Raw genomic sequence first — 17,953 nt, 5'->3', positions numbered from 1 at the left:
AAATGCACAAGAGCTTTTCAAGCCTTGGCATATGGCATGTTTGATAACATGCCATTGGCCCAAGTAAGTCACGTGACCAAGATCAGGGAAAGCACTAGGCAGTTATGTGACAAAAGGCACAGCTAGGGGAGCACGAAGTGTTGGGACCATTGCTGTATTCAGTCTGTCCCAACCTATGAAATCCTGGACTTTTTTGCTTGTGAGCTGCACATCGTTCCACCCTCTTTCTGTAGCCCCACATAAATTACATGCTGCTTTAGCCTTTGAGCCAGTCATCCCAGCTCTACAACTCAATGTCTTGTTTTTAGTTACTGAGTTGTGGAACTGGAAGGGTTAGATCTAGTTTTAAAAATAAAAGAAACCCCTCATTTTTCACATAAAAAATCTAAAAGTTAGAAGTTAAGGCTCTATCTCATGTTCTTTGATTAGGAAACTTCAAGTTCTCTGGAGTATAGCAGTTATTCTCTGAAGTGTATGTACCCAGCAACTCAACATTATCACCCGTAGGGCATGTGGTAGGCAGTATAACAGCCTCCCAAAGATGCCCATGACCTGATCCTTGGAACCTGGGAATGTCAGGTTACATGGGAGGCAGGGGATTTAAGGGTGCAGGTGGAATTAAATTTGCTAATGAACTGACTACAATCCTGCAGCCTGTGGAACAAGAACCACATTCACAGAAAGATAGACAAAATGAAAAGGCAGAGGACTATGTACCACATGAAGCAACAGGATAAAACCCCAGAAAAACAACTAAATGAAGTAGAGATAGGCAACCTTCCAGAAAAAGAATTCAGAATAATTATAGTGAAGATGATCCAGGACCTCAGAAAAAGAATGGAGGCAAAGATCGAGAAGATGCAAGGAATGTTTAACAAAGACCTAGAAGAATTAAAGAACAAACAAACAGAGATGAACAATACAATAACTGAAATGAAAAATACACTAGAAGGAGTCAATAGCAGAATAACTGAGGCAGAAGAACAGATAAGTGACCTGGAAGACAGAATGGTGGAAATCACTGCCGCAGAACAGAATAAAGAAAAAAGAATGAAAAGAAATGAAGACAGCCTAAGAGACCTCTTGGACAACATTAAACACACCAACATTCACATTATAGGGGTCCCAGAAGGAGAAAAGAGAGAGAAAGGACCCGAGAAAATATTTGAAGAGATTATAGTCCAAAACTTCCCTAACATGGGAAAGGAAATAGCCACCCAAGTCCAGGAAGCGCAGAGAGTCCCAGGAAGAATAAACCCAAGGAGAAACATGCTGAGACACATAGTAATCAAACTGACAAAGACAAAAATTATTAAAAGCAACAAGGGAAAAACAACAAATAACATACAAGGGACCTCCCATAAGGTTAACAGCTGATTTCTCAGCAGAAACTGTACAAGCCAGAAGGGAGTGGCATGATATATTTAAAGTGATGAAAGGGAAGAACCTAAAACCAAGATTACCCTACCCGGCAAGGATCTCATTCAGATTCGATGGAGAAATCAAAAGCTTTACAGACAAGCAAAGCTAAGAGAATTCAGCACCACCAAATCAGCTCTACAACAAATGCTAAAGGAACTTCTCTAAGTGGGAAACACAAGAGAAGAAAAGGACCTACAAAAACAAACCCAAAACAATTAAGAAAATGGTCATAGGAACATACATATCGATAATTACCTTACACGTGAATGCATTAAATGCTCCAACCAAAAGACACAGGCTTGCTGAATGGATACAAAAACAAGACCCATATATATGCTGTCTACAAGAGACCCACTTTAGACCTAGGGACACATACAGACTGAAAGTGAGGGGATGGAAAAAGGTATTCCATGCAAATGGAAATCAAAAGAAAGCTGGAGTAGCAATACTCATGTCAGGTAAAACAGACTTTAAAATAAAGAATGTTACAAGAGACAAGGAAGGACACTGCATAATGATCAAGGGATCAATCCAAGAAGAAGATATAACAATTATAAATATATATGCACCCAACGTAGGAGCACCTCAATACATAAGGCAAATGCTAACAACTATAAAAGAGGAAATTGACAGTAACACAATAATAGGGGGGACTTTAACTCCTCACTTACACCAATGGACAGACCATCCAGACAGAAGATTAATAAGGAACCAGAAGCTTTAAATGACACAATAGACCAGATAGATTTAATTGATATTTATAGGACATTCCATCTGAAAACAGTAGATTACATTTTCTTCTCAAGTGCACGCGGAACACTCTCCAGGATACATCACATCTTGGGTCACAAATCAAGCCTTGGTAATTTAAGAAAATTGAAATCATATCAAGCATCTTTTCTGACCACAATGCTATGAGATTAGAAGTCAACTACAGGGAAAAAAATGTAAAAAACACAAACACATGGAGGCTAAACAATATGTTACTAAATAACCAAGAGATCACTGAAGAAATCAAAGAGGAAATCAAAAAATACCCAGAGACAAATGACAACAAAAACACGACGATCCAAAACTATAGGATGCAGCAAAAGCAGTTCTAAAAGGGAAGTATATAGCAATACAATCCTACCTCAAGAAAAAAGAAAAGTCTCAAACAATCTAACCTTACACCTAAAGGAACTAGAGAAAGAAGAACAAACAAAACCCAAAGTTAGCAGAAGGAAAGAAATCATAAAGATCAGAGCAGAAATAAATGAAATAGAAACAAAGAAAACAATAGCAGAGATCAATAAAACTAAAAACCAGTTCTTTGAGAAGATAAACAAAATTGAGAAACCTCTAGCCAGACTCATCAAGAAAAAGAGGGAGAGGACTCAAATCAATAAAATTAGAAATGGAAAAGGAGAAGTTACAACGGACACCGTAGAAATACAAAGCATCGTAAGAGACTACTACAAGTAACTCTATGCCAATAAAATGGATAACCTGGAAGAAACGGACAAATTCTTGGAAAGGTATAACCTTCCAAGACTGAACCTGGAAGAAATAAAAAACATGAACAGACCAATCACAAGTAATGAAATTGAAACTGTGATTAAAAATCTTCCAACAAACAAAAGTGCAGGACCAGATGGCTTCACAGATGAACTCTGTCTAACATTTAGAGAACAGCTAACACCATCCTTCTCAAACTCTTCCAAAAAGTTGCAGAGGGAGGGACACTTCCAAACTCATTCTATGAGGCCACCATCACCCTGACACCAAAACCAGACAAAGATGTCACAAAGAAAGAAAACTACAGGCCAATATCACTGATGAACATAGATGCAAAAATCCTCAACAAAATACTAACAAACAGAATCCAACAACACATTCAAAGGATCATACACCATGATCAAGTGGGATTTATCCCAGGGATGCAAGGATTCTTCAATATATGCAAATCAATCAATGTGATACAACATATTAACAAATTGAAGAATAAAAACGATATGATCATCTCAATAGATGCAGAAAAAGCTTTTGACAAAATTCAACACCAATTTATGATAAAAACTCTCCAGAAAATGGGCATAGAGGGAACCTACCTCAACATAATAAAGGCCATATACAACAAACCCACAACAAACATCATTCTCAATGGTGAAAAACTGAAAGCATTTCCTCTAAGATCAGGAACAAGACAAGGTGGTCCACTCTTGCCACTATTATTCAACATAGTTTTGGAAGTCCTAGCCATGGCAATCAGAGAAGAAAAATAAATAAAAAGAATAGACATTGGTAAAGAAGAAGTAAAACTGTCACTGTTTGCAGATGACGTTACTATACATGTATAATCCTAAACATGCCACCAGAAAACTACTAAAGCTAATCAATGAATTTAGTAAAGTTGCAGGATACAAAATTAATGCACAGAAATCTCTTGCATTCCTATATACTAACAACAAATGATCAGAAAGAGAAACTAAGGAAGCAATCCCATTCACCACTGCAACAAAAAAAATAAAATACCTAAGAATAAACCTACCTAAGGAGACAAAAGACCTGTATGCAGAAAACTATAAGACACTGATGAAAGAAATCAAAGATGACACAAACAGATGGAGAGATATGCCATGTTCTTGGATTGGAAGAATCAATATTGTAAAAATGACTATACTACCCAAGGCAATGTACAGATTCAGTGCAATCCCTATCAGATTACCAGTGGCATTTTTTACAGAACTAGAACAAAAAAATCTCAAAATTTGTATGGAGACACAGAAGACCCCGAATAGCCAAAGCAATCTTGAGGGAAAAAATTGGAGCTGGAGGAATCAGACTCCCTGACATCAGACCATACTGCAAATCTACAGTAATCAAGAAAATATGGTACTGGCACGAAAACAGAAATATAGATCAGTGGAACATGATAGAAAGCCCAGAGATAAACCCGTGCATCTATGGTCAACTAATCTATGACAAAGGAGGCAAGGATATACAGTGGAGAAAAGACAGTCTCTTCAATAAGTGGTGCTGGGAAATCTGGACAGCTACATGTAAAAGAATGAAATTAGAACACTCCCTAACAGCATACACAAAAATAAACTTAAAATGGATTAAAGACCTAAATGTAAGACCGGACACTATAAAACTCTTAGAGGAAAACATAGGAAGGACACTCTTTGACATAAATCACAGCAAGATCTTTTTTGACCCACCTCCTAGAGTAATGGAAATAAAAACAAAAATAAACAAATGGGACCTAATGAAACTTAAAGGCTTTTGCACAGCAAAGGAAACCATAAACAAGACGAAAAGACAACCCTCAGAATGGGAGAAAATATTTGTAAACGAATCAACGGACAAAGGATTAATCTCCAAAATATATAAACTCATGCAGCTCAGTATTTAAAAAAGAAACAAACAACCCAATCAAAAAATGGGCAGAAGACATAAATAGACATTTCTCCAAAGAAGACATACAGATGGCCCAGAGGCACATGAAAAGCTGCTCAACATCACTAATTATTAGAGAAATGCAAATCAAAACTACAATGAGGTATCACCTCACACTGGTTAGAATGGGCACCATCAGAAAATCTACAAACAACAAATGCTGGAGAGGGTATGGAGGAAAGGGAACCCTCTTGCACTGTTGGTGGGAATGTAAATTGATACAGCCACTATGGAGAACAGTATGGAGGTTCCTTAAAAAACTAAAAATAGAACTACCATATGACCCAGCAATTCCACTACTGGACATACACCAAGAGAAAACCATAATTCAAAAAGACACATGCACCCCAGTGTTCATTGCAGCACTATTTTCAATAGCCAGGTCATGGGAGCAACCTAAATGCCCATCGACAGACAAATGGATAAAGAAGAAGTGGTACATATATACAATGGAATATTACTCAGCCATAAAAAGGAATGAAATTGGGTCATTTGTGGAGACATGGATGGACCTAGAGACTGTCGTACAGAGTGAAGTGGTGGTGGGATGAATTGGGAGATTGGGATTAACATGTGTACTCTAATATGTATAAAATAGATAACTAACCAAAAAAAGAAGTTAAACTTTAAAAAAAAATTGCTAATGTACTGACTTCAAAATAAAGAGATTTCCTGGATTATCCAGGTGGGTCCAGTGACATCAGAAGACACCTTAAAAGTGAAAAGGCTCCAAGAGAATCAGAATCAGAGGGATGAGAATGCTGACTTTGCAGATGGAAGGGGGTCACAAGCCAAGTAACATAAGCTGGAAAAGGCAAGGAGATGGATTTGTCCCTAGAGCCTCCAGAAGGAGGACGACACCTCACTTGATTTTAGTCCAGTGAGACCCATTTTGGACACCACTCATGTGGTGATGACAGGATTCAGTTTCTTACGGGTTGTTTGAGGTCTCAGTTCTTTGTTGGCTGTTGGTAGAAAGTCTCCCTCAGTTCCTTCTCATGAGGGCTTCTGCAAAGGGCAGCTTGTTTCCCCCAGAACAAGCAAACAGAGAGAGTGAGAAAGGTAGAAGCCACAGTTTTTAGTATCCTAATTTCAGAAGGGACATCCCATCATTTATGTGGAGTGTAATTAATTAGAAGCAAGTCAGTGAGTTCAGTCCATCGTCCCAGGGAAGGTGTTACACAAGGACGCGGCTACTAGGAGGTGAGGATCGTTTGGGGCCATCTGAAAGGCTGCCTGCCACGCCTTTATAGTGATATAAATAATTAGATCTCTTAATATTAGTCTTCTCTCAGTTATTTTAGTGACTTTTGGTAGAATCATCATTTTTTATTTTTAAAAAACTATCCATATTCAAAGTAGAAAGGGAGAATGGGCATACCTTGGAATGGATATTTGGAAGAACACATAATAGAACTTTGGAAGTGATAGGAAAATAGGTAGAGATGTGAACTTTTTTCAGATGGCTGAGTTTAGTGTAATTACAGTGAGTATGTACCATGTAATTTTTCTTAACTAGTTTATCTGAACTTTGGAAGATGAATAAACATCACGGTGATCTGAAGGAAACATTTTACATGTTAGCTCGTCACTTGTGAGATGCTTTGAGACAGAACAAAGCACCCGCCATCTCCTTTATTCATTTTATGCACTTCATGGAGCTCAGTGATGCTAAAACCGTATTTCCAGTGTCACTGAAAATGATAACTTAGGATGAGAGGTTTGCATTGTGATAGCGGTTAACATCACCCGTGGTTTTTTGTTGTTGTTGTTATTTAGAACACAAACATCTGCCAACACACCCTCATGGTTACATATTTGGACAAAATCCTTAGGAGTGATTATTTTGAGTTGAATTGATTAAAGATTAACTTTAATGCACCCAGTTGCTATGTTCATCTGCATCCCAGTTCACAGCTTGCGGTGTACACTCCATGCAACGAGGATGGTTTCGGTTGTGGTTTAAGAGATTATCAAAAGGACTTCATTGTCAGTGAAGCATTTTGACCCAATTTACTTTTTCTTTAACTTTGCCACACCTGCGGAGCAGCTTTAGTTTGTACTAATGCTTATTCCCAGCCAGTAATTCGGAACAGATGAGTTCTGATTTCTACCACTGTCATGAACGTTGCGATCACAGACTTCATAGTTCTAAGTGAGCCTTTTGGTCTGTGTGCACGCACGTGTGTGTGTGTGTGTGTGTACATCTGTGGCTGATATTTAGTTAGCAGAAGAGAGAACTATACTATTAATTTTGGATCTGATTCTCTACCCTACCTGCCCCGCCCCTCTTATTTTGGTAAGTGTTAACAAGTCGAAAACCAGGAAAGTGTAAGCTTATTTGAATGGACATTTGGTGCTAAGTTCAAGAAAGCTTAAGAAGGTCAAAGAAGGGGACTTCCCTGGTGGTCCAGTGGTTAAGGCTTCGCCTTCCAATGCAGGGTGTGCGGTTCGATCCCTAGTCGGGGAGCTAAGATCCCACATGCCTCGTGGCCAAAAAAAAAACAAAACAGAAGCAATATTGTAACAAATTCAATAAAGACTTTAAAAATGGTCCACATCAAAAAATCTCTAAAAAAAAAAAAAAAAAAAAGGTCAAAGAAGAGGAAGGCATTCAGATAGAAGCCCGCAATGAGGGGTTGAGAAGGCATTACAGAGACTGAGCGGTCACCTTTGTTCATCTCTTCTTACCAGGGACTCGTGCAGCAGCGCGCGTTAGGGATGCTCATGTGAAGAGGTGCCTCCTGAAGTTTATATTTTAGGGATAAAATGCACCTGCGATAGAGATACCTTTCCGCTATGGAGATAATTTCGTATTCAAAGCAAACTCTTCAAAACTAGGAGATTTAGAGGTTCCTTTCGAATAGTGTACCGTGCTGCATAATGTATATTTTAAGACAATTTCCTTGTATTGATCACATATTTGGTTTCCATAGGTTTTCTGCATAGGCAACATGTTCAGGCTTGGTTGAAAAAAAGATGATTCTAAACTCTAATTTATCTAGAGTTACAAGATATCAATTTTTTCTTCCTCCCTGTTAGCTTCCACTTCAAGCTGTAACAGTGCCTCTGAGCCATGAGAAAGATTTACACATAAGAAATATTTTGAATTTATGAAAAGAAGTTCAGAGCTTAAGAGTTATTTTCAGATCTCTTGAGTAGGGTGGAACACGATCTTACAGGAAATAATTAGGATGGGCAGGTGCCGAGCTTTGGTTTTTGGTAGGATTATTACCTCTTTCTTTCGTTTAGCGCTGTTGAAGTCAGAGGGTTGGGCATCCAGCAAGGGAGGGATCACCGAGACCACGCAGGGACACGTCAGATCTGTTCCTTTGGTGGACGTCAAGCCAAAATTATTCAGAATATAATCTGAAATGCATTTGATCGTATGGCAGACAGTTTAATAATTTATGTTTGGCCTTATTAGCAAAGCCTTGGGTTTACTCTGCTATCACCAAAATAAGATTAAAAAAACTAAGATAATAGTGGTTTTTTTAGAGTGTGTGTGTGTTCTGGTTTAAAACTTTTTCTTTGCGATTTTAATGATCTGATAAACAAGTACACATTTGAGGTGAGGGGGAAGAGGAAAAATTACATATGAATAATTGCTGATTTAGAATTGCTCGTGCCCAAAAGTGACACAGAAAGGCTGACAGTACCGTGCTGTCATCGTGTGAGTCTGTGACAGAGATTTTCAAATGTCAGTTTTCTCCCCAAATAAATGATAAGGTGTAATTGATTCCAAGTTTAATTTGTTGATCCTGTTACATGATGATATACCAGTAATGCTAATGGACTATACATATAACATTCTTTCCAGAGACTGCAAGAGCTAGAAAATACTACCATCTTTGGTTCAGAGATAATGGGCACTCCTAATTATGTGATATTAAGATGCTCCCAGTTTGAGAAATGTCTAGAAGCATAGTGGAGGAAGGTGCCTTGGCCCCTGTAATCCCCTGTCCGTCCTGGTATCTGGTAAAGACATGAAGCACAGGGACAAAGTTGTCTGTCAGTCCAGGAAGGGAAGCTGGCATGTGGAATGTGATTGCTGGCCCATGGCAACACCTGCAGGTGGCAGGGACCGAAGAATTCATTTAGAAGCTGCACTGCAAGCTGGGGAGACAGGTGGCAACTCTCTTACAGGGATGTTTTTTATTTGAGCAGAACCAGACCAACTGTTCCTCATTAAAACACATTTTGCAACATGTTCTAATGTGAGCAGATCAAGTATGTGTGCATGTGGGCATGTGCGTGTGTGTGCAGAGAAAACCCGGGACGTGCCATCCACAGGTCACGTTTACAGAGTCTCAACATGGCCCAGAGCTGCAAGACAGGTCGCGTGCAATGTCTCTGCCTGACCTGAGGCTGGCTTTCCTGGAAGGGCCTTCTCTAGGAAACACAGAATAACACCATTATCTCCACGTAAAGTGGAGAAAGTCTGTTTGACAGGAATCTTGATACTGGTAGTTATTTTAATAATTATTCAGTGCCTTCATTTTTCTCATTTCTTTGCATTGCACTATAAATGCATCTCTGATATGTAACTGCCAGGCTAGACTTAATACGTCTAAAGCCAAGCCTCTCCTCTGCTTCCGCATTTACACCTACTGTCTGTAAATTGGGTGAATACTTAAAGTTGGGAGAAACGCGTGTTAACTACTTCACTGGGCGGTTGGGAGGATTAAAGGAGAGAAAGCATGGAGAATAGAGCCCTGCTGGACACATGGGGAACGTTCCAGAAACACTGCTTCTACTTAGTGTTTTTACACAGAGCTTGTCGTCCACCATTCTTGCTGGATCGTTATGCCTCTGGTTCTGCAACCGTGTCACAATTTATAAACATTTTTGATGAGGAGGAACTGCAGGAGAGGCCGCTGAACAGGGTGACTTTCTTCCATTGGAAGGGCAAGTTCATCAGCTCCCAAGAAAAGGATGCTTGCAACTATATGAAAATATGAACACAGAATGCAAAGGAACAAGTAGAAACCCAAATATCCCTTCAGAAAACGTTGATTGACCGCCTTCTAGGTACCCTTTCCTTCAGGTCTGTTTCCTTTGGCTGAAAGAGCTGTGAGGAGGACAAATAAGGGTGGCCCTGGAGGCCTGTTTTCTTAGCAAGCAGTTTTCTCAGCGGGTCTGCGTTAGCTCCACAGAAGAAAAGGGCCTTAGAGGAGGCCCAGCCCTGGTGGCCCCTGTCTTCCTCCACCAGGGAGCTCCAGGATCAGCCGGCCATACGGTTGCCGGGAGGCGCCCTGCACCCCTTTCCTGGTAACTGTGTAGAGCCTGAGGCTTCTGCTGGAGCGGGTTCTCTTGTGCAGCTTGTTCAGCTCCGCCTGAACTGAGCGCACTTTCTGGTGGGACGGTGCGAGCTTGGGGGATCACATGTGCCGTGAGTGCCGTGATGAGGGCCAGCCAGCAGGACACACAGCCCACAGAGTGGGAGCTCCCAGTGCGTCTGGGCTGTGTGCTGGTGAGAGAGGTTTTGTCCAGTCGAGATCTGACACGTCAGTAAGAAGAGGGGCAGGGGCGCATGGTGGCTGGAGGCGAGATGGCAGGGTCAGGCGGAGAGCAGAGCAAGGGCAGAGCCGTGGCGGTGACTGCGACTTGTTTTCTTCCTTTTTAGTTTCCTTGAAAGCAGCAGCGTTACAACGGTATTAGCTATTGGAAGAAAAGGCAGACATAACAAGGGCCCGTGGCACATCTGACAGGTGAATTCCTCTTTATAAATGGTGGTGTCCGGGTCTCCCTTCTTATATAGGATGGGTTTAGTTAAGAGCTTTTCCAGAAGGCTCACCCCACAGACTGAGAGCCCGGGGAGTAGGAGGTGCCAGCTCCGCGGCGGGCGTAGCTTCTCCCTCGTGGGTTAGAGCTGCGAGGACAGCACCCGGGACAGGACGTCACCCTCCCGGCCCTGCTGGCAAGTGCTGTGGGAGGCTCTGCTATTCTCCGTTTTCCACGCCACGCTCCTGCAATGGAGTGTAACGGTGGCCCTTCATCGAAACCTTCTGTATTCCTGGCACTCTGCCTGGGCTCTGGGCATGCGAATTCTAACCCTTTCAGCAACATCTTAAAGTAGATATTGGTATCCCTACCTCATAGAAGAGGTAACTAGACCTGGAGAGCTTAAACCACTTGTCACACAGCTGATAAATATGTGAACTTGGATTCGGTTTCTGGTCTGCCATGCTATTCATTATACTATGCACCTCCTGATGATACGTATAAGAAACAAAAATAGTTTAAATTGATAAACCATATTTGAAAAGCAAATAAAATAGTGACTTTGTAATTTTACAAAAATAATATCTGAGGCAGTTTGCATATTTCGTTAGGACCATAAAATACCATGTTTCATCTTCACTGAATTTTAAGTGTTCAAGACACAATGTGTATATCTCGTTTAATCCTCAGAACAACCCTATGATGTGCAGATACTTACCGTATCTCAGGTGATTCTGTATGGAGGCAAAAGAGAGGATAAATTATTTGCCCAAGAATTCTCAGATGGCGCTGGGATTAGAGCCCAGAGCCCATGCACTTACTGCTTCTAGAACAGGTCCCATTTGTTTCTCGGGTGATAAAAGTGCCCAGGTTAAAGGCCTCTCCTTCCTTTCCCTAGCAATACGTGTATAACTGCTAGAGAAGAAGGAAATAATTAGAGGTTGACTATTGTTACCATCCCAACTGTCTTTATCTTTAACTGATTGAAATCTGATCCCTGAAGGTTCTGAACATCAGAGTTGTTTTTGGTTTGGTTTGGTTTTTTTGGCATATATATGTGATGCTACTCTAATAGGTTTATTACTTTAGTAGGATTTGATAAGCTATACTTTTGAAAGTTAGAATATGTTTAAGAATTAGGAAGTATGTTTAGAAATTAATCAAGGGAACAGTGAAATTTACAAGGGGGGGAAAAATGTTAATCAAAGTTAACACTTTCTTAATGTGTCCTTAGTCTACTGTGACTGGCTAAATACATGGATCTTTTTGATTGAACGAAGGTCATATCCTGCTTTGTTTCTATCTGTTCTGTAAAAGGCATTTCTAAGTGGAATTTGATTTCTTAAGAATTATGAATCTGAGAGCTGATGTTTGAATAGTTTTAGTAAATAATAAAATTTCTTGTATCTGTTGCATTATAGCTTGAGAGATACCAGTGTGTCTTAACGTTCAAAAATTAATAACTTGGTAATGTTTAAGAGGTTTATGGAAGGTTCGAGCCTTCTGTTTACTTTCCAGAACTATCGACTATGCCAAGGTTTGCTCTGAAGTCAATTTTACACATTGTTCTGCGTGTGTCTCTAAACTTTATCTTGCTGTTGATTATGTGTCATCACTTCACCTGTAAACCCTTTTTATTTTCGTTACAGTCTAGAGATACTACATTATTTTCTGTTCATGAATGGTGCTTCTGACTGTGTGGAAATCGCGACAGTTGTGCATTTATATGTTTGAGGATCTTGGACTGTATGAGAAAGTCCTTGTATTTCCCGTATGTCTAAATTACTTTTCCTTCAATATCCCAGTGGTAGTGACAATTGAAATGTACAAAGCTAGCTGGCAACAGATCACTCTGTCTTCTGAGAAACTTTCTTTCAATCTTATATTTAAAAACACATCATCAAACTCCCTTAATCAATATGGTGAACCGGTACAGGGTGAAGATAATGAAAGAAGCACAGCATGGTAGAGGCAGGCTGCATTTTCTCTCTCCTGCTGTGTCATCAAGCTCTCACCTTGATCTTAGGGAGAATGGCAGGGTGGGCTTCTTGCGGGGCTGCGTATGGATGCCACGGTACTCCATACGGTTCTGTGATGCAGACTTGCTCCCAGGGACAGGAGAGCGGCTTGCCACCATATGGGTCAGTTATGTTCAGATGTGTAAAATGTTTGAGTGAGGGAGGGAAAAATCAGTGCCCAAGGAAGAATGACTATGTTGAACCCAGCCACAGATAATCCACAATGCTGGTTTAATAGGTACCTTTTATATTTTGAGCAAAATTTTATGGCAAATGAGTTGGAAGGAACAGAGGAAGAAATTCTACGAAACTCTTGTTAAAAGTTGAAGGGTGTTTTCAGGCTGAGAGCACAGGTACTTTACCTGTACTGCACCTTTGTGAAGCAGAATGTGTTAAAAACCCAACCAAATGCTTGATGCTTTGAGACTCACCTAGAGCTGCCCGGGGCAGCCTGACCCCTGGCCCCCTACACCAGTGATCACCGAATGGCAGCTTCTGGGATTGCAGGCACAGAACCAAGGTTCATTATTCTGAACTGGGGGTGGGACAGGGGCAGATCTTCCCTGAAGCTAGTAGAGCTTAAGATTCAGGGCCTGACACTTTGAGGGACCCCTTCCAAGGCCCTGTTCTTAATTTTGTATAGATTTTTTTTTTTTTTTTTTTTTAAGAGAAAGCATCAGGCCCTACAGTGTCTGGATCTGTGAACCTCCTGAAGTCATTTGCAGGGTGTGAGCGAGGCTGTGTGTATATGTGCACGGATGCCTCCACGGTTTTCTGGGGGAACAGTCTGTAGTCCTCACTGCCTTCTCAAAGCCATCTGTGACTTAAAAAGGTTAAAGAACTCAGGCCTAGGAGAACTTAATCAACCTCTTAGTTCTTGTAAACCCAAGCTTAGGAAGTGATGGTTTAATTGCTAGAGGCAACAACTCAAGACTCGTCTACAGTTGTGCGCATCGATCACCAGAGACATAGCTAAGCATGTTTTTGATCAGTTGTATCTCATCTGGAATACACATCCTCATATCCGTTCATTCACTCATTCATTCGTTCATTCATTTCTGAACACTTGCTGAGTACCTGCTCTGTGTTTGCCGCTGTGCAGGTTCCAAGAACCCAGAGATGAAGTAGGCAGCCTCTCTGCTTTTGAGGAACTCACAGAGCTTCCGTTATTTTAGCTGTAGAAGGCTGCGTTCTTTCCCAAGGTTGAGTGCTGTCCTTGAGACCTTGGGGCTATTTTTAACCAATCAAAATGAAAGCTTGTCAACATATTCCCGGCTCCAAAATATCACTCAGAAAGCCAATCTTACAAGAGAGCGGTTTCCCGGGGCAGGTCTGGGTGCAGCCGTAGCTGCTGCGGGGACCACGGCTCTGTCCGTCCAGCTGTGACCTTCTTGTCAAGGGTCCCCAGTGCAGGGAGAGCAGCAGGGTGTCAGCCCAGATCTCTGAGGAGTCCAGAAGTAAATGATGGCTCGACTGCCATTGGGGTTGAGAGATTTATCCTTGTGGACAAAAGCTATATTAATTTTGCAATCAGTCTCCTATAGTCAAAGCAAGAATTCTTCCATATCTATCGCAGGCAATTAGCTGGTGGAAATTGGGTTGTGAAAGTTCTTCTCATTTCCCCATTCCTCTTCTTTGTCCCTCCATTACCCACTCACCTGAACTCAAGTACTGTTGATTCTACATTAAGTGTCTGTTGTTCCCTCCTTTCCGTGCCTTCTGCCATCCTCCCAACACAGGTCCTCAGCACTCTCCACCTCATCTGTCGCCACAACTTGCCCCCGGATTCTCTGCCCCCATTCTCCCCCCTCCCCCTCAATCCACCCTGCACCTTCGTGCCAGAGTTACCTTCTGTAAAGCACACTCCCAATGCTTCTACTGTGCGTGGCGGGGCTGCCTTTCCACACAGAGGCCGAAGCTGTCCCCAGAAGATTGTTCGAGAGTGTGGAAGGAAAGAATAAGCCACGTGAAATGGTTGTTCGGAGGCATCTTGTGCTTCTGTGGATTTCTTGCACTTCCACGGCCGTGCCTCTGGGTCGCCCCCTCCTCCCAGCCCCGCACTGTTTCTTCCATCCCGTATTCTCCTTCCCCACCCCGCCTCCATCTCTCAAAATGTTATTCAGGTTTCAACAGGGGAGACACTGATTCTAAGGCCTGTGCATAAGGTGGAAATCTTATATCATGGAATCGAAATTACACTTTGAAACACTAGAACCACCCTGAGAGTGGCCAGGTGCCCCGGTCCCCTCCTCCCCACACCTGCTGAGACGCGTCAGGGAACAGAGAGCAACTACCAAGTCTCACCGTCACGTATCCTAGCTGCTCGTGCTCCCTCCAGGCAGGGTTTCCCAGCCTTTCCATGTCTGGCGCATGGCACACCAGAGTGGGTGGAGAGGCTGTGCGTGGGGTGGATCCCTGTGGCCACTCAGACCCCCTCAGGTGCCCCCTGAGGGTCGGAGCAGCCCTCCTGCAGCCGTGCGCCAGCTGGGAGGCCCTGTCCTGAGGGGCGTGTTTGATGGATAAAATGGCTTCCGTGTTTTGTTCCTTTGTCATTCTTCTTTTCCTGAGTGGATATGGTTGCATCCCTAAAAGTTAGATACATTTGTGATATGACTCCACTCTACATAAATTCTACCCTTCGTGAAGTCTGCCTTGATTTTCCGTAAACACTGTTTGTCTCTTTCATATAGTTTGTGTATAATCTGGAAATTTATGAACTTGGTCTGACCCTTCAAGGAAAGGAACTATAACTTGTACTTAACTTGGCCTACCTGGCCTATGGTAGGTGTTTGAATGTGCCTGTGTTGAAGGAGTGAGTGATAGCTTCTTCTTACATCAAACTAAAAAGCTTCTGCACAGCAAAGGAGACCATCAACAGAATGAAAAGGCAACCAGCTGAATGGGAGAAAATATTTGCAAATCATATATCTGATATATGATAAGGGGTTGATATCCAAAATATGTATAAAGAACTCATACAGCTCAATAGCCAAAAAAAAAAAAAAAAAAAATCTGATTTTAAAAATGGGCAGAGGATCTGAATAGACAGTTTACCAAAGAAGACACACAGATGGCCAACAGATGCGTGAAAAGATGCTCATCAGCACTAATCATCAGGGAGATGCAAATTAAAACCACAATGAGATATAACCTCATACCTGTTACAATGGCTGTCATCAAAAGAGATAAGAACTAACAAATGTTGGTGAACATATGGAGAAAAGGGAACCCGCGTGCACTGTTGGTGGGAGTGTAAATTGGTGCAGCCACTCTGGAAAACGGTATGGAGTTTCCTTAAAAAACTAAAAATAGAACTACCATATGATCCAGCAATTCTACTTCTGAGTGCTTACGCAAAGGAAACAAAAACACTAACCCAAAAAGATACATGCATCCCATGTTCACTGCAGCATTATTTACAATAGCCAAGACATGGAAGCAACCTAAGTGTCCATCAATGGGTGAATGGACAAGGAAGATGGGGCATATGTATACAATGGAGTATTACTCAGGTGTAAAAAAAGGAAGTCTTGCCATTCACAACAACATGGATGGACCTTGAGGGCATTATGCTAAGTGAAATAAGTCAGAAAGACATAGAATCTGAAAAAACAAAACAAAACCGAATATATAGATGCAGAGAGCAGATTAGTGGTTGTCAGACACGGGGGTGGCAGGTGGGTGACGGGTGAAGGGAGTCAAAAGATACAGACTTCCAGTTATAATGTAAATATGTCCTGGGAATGTAACGTACAGCATGCTGACTATAGTTAACAATACTGCATTGTATATTTGGAAGTTGGTTAGAGAGTAGACCTTAAAAGTTCTCATTACAAGGGAAAAAAATTGTAACTGTGTTGTAACTAGACTTACTGTGGTGCTCATTTCACAATGTATACAAATATTGAATCCTTATGTTGTGTACCTGAAACTAATACAATATTATATGTCAATCATATCTCAATAAAAAAATAGCTCCTTCTCGGGATCCTTTGCTTGACTGATGCCACATTAGCACTTTTTTTCTTTCTTATTTTGCATCCTTAATGTCTTTCGTTTTCCTCTATGTTTCTCTCTCTATAGGAATTCAGAAATAGGCTTGGGAACCACCTGAATTCAGTATCCCACACCTTGGATGCAACTCGGCGAAACTCGGCGAGTTCCAGAATGGCGCTACCATTGCAAAGGCTACACCAGGACTGTGCACTGAGGATGTCTGTGGTCCTGGCTCTGTTTGCTTTTCTTTTTGCTTTTTTGATCAAGGTCTATAATTAAAACACAACTAACTGAAGCATCTGTGAAGAAGAATAATGGGTTCGATCCCTGGTTGGGGAATTAAGATCCCACGTGCTGCACAGTGTGGCCTTTAAAAAACAAAATCTGTGAAGAGGAATAAATTTCTAATTAAAATCTTCAAAGAAAAGGAGAGCGACCACGTCAGTTCTCAAAGGGCAATAATTTATACTGTCTCCTTGCCCTTCAGCCACACTCTTTAATGAGGCTTACCCAGTCTCACCTTGAGTTGGACTCATTGGTTATTTGACCTAAAACCCAACAACAGCTGCCATAGCATGTCTTTTCGATTAAGCTCCCCTCGGCTTACTTTTAGCAAGAAATGCAAGTGGTCGCATTTTCTTTAAATCACCAATCTTCAAGTCAGAACCTGTTTGTACCGTGGGTCTGGTCACCTCTTCCTTATGTGGGAAGAATTTTCCATTTTCAATAAACATTTTTACGTGTATCTTTCTCTTTATGCTTTGTTTGGGGTCACGATGCTACTACACACATCTTATTTTCCACAGCAGATGCGTTCCTGAAAAGTTTACGTGGAAACCTGTTTCTGGAACTTGAATCCTTTCAGAATGTACAGGGAGAGCCTACCAATTAAAGGGCTCCCGGCAACATTTTGAGAAGCCTGAGGAACCAGCCACTTCTTTAGCTCCCGCAGACTTTTCAGAGACTGGACTTGTCGGAAACAAGCTCTGCCTCTTTTCTGACATTTTCGATTGATTCCATCCACTGTCTATTTCTACCTGACATCACTGGCCTTTACTAAATGAAGTGATTTCTTCCACAATAAAAGGAATTGGTGTAACGAGCAAGGCTCACGTCTGTCAGCGTCTGAATAAGTTACTTGGATTGTATAGCGCAGGGAAATCAGGCGCCCAGTAGTTACCACCGGACAGTTTTCATTTTTAAACCCCCATCCCTGTTCAGCTCTTCATTTTATCTCAAAATGTTTCAACCTCTTTTGTATCTTTTGAATCCAGATTAAAATTAAATTATATCGCAAGTCGGTGAGTTAAAAAACCAAAACGAAAACCTTTAGTATTAGTACACTTCTCCCG

General features: G+C 41.4%; 1 protein-coding gene across 4 annotated transcripts in view; it reads left to right on the top strand.

The window, feature by feature from the left end:
• The window catches only part of CDKAL1 (CDK5 regulatory subunit associated protein 1 like 1), a 650,586-nt gene extending 632,911 nt beyond the window's left edge, over nt 1-17,675 (top strand). For all 4 annotated transcript variants that reach the window (XM_068557565.1, XM_068557566.1, XM_068557568.1 and 1 more), the window contains one exon: nt 16,689-17,675. In XM_068557565.1, coding sequence (XP_068413666.1) covers nt 16,689-16,880 — 192 coding nt within the window. In that variant the 3' untranslated portion in view covers nt 16,881-17,675. The remainder of the gene's footprint in view (nt 1-16,688) is intronic.
• The last annotated feature ends 278 nt before the right edge of the window (nt 17,676-17,953 follow it).

This window comes from Eschrichtius robustus, chromosome 12, assembly GCF_028021215.1.
Source record: "Eschrichtius robustus isolate mEscRob2 chromosome 12, mEscRob2.pri, whole genome shotgun sequence".
NCBI classification, from domain to species: Eukaryota; Metazoa; Chordata; class Mammalia; order Artiodactyla; family Eschrichtiidae; genus Eschrichtius; species Eschrichtius robustus.
Note: the sequence above shows the minus strand (reverse complement) of the source record. Positions and strands in the feature narration are given on the sequence as shown.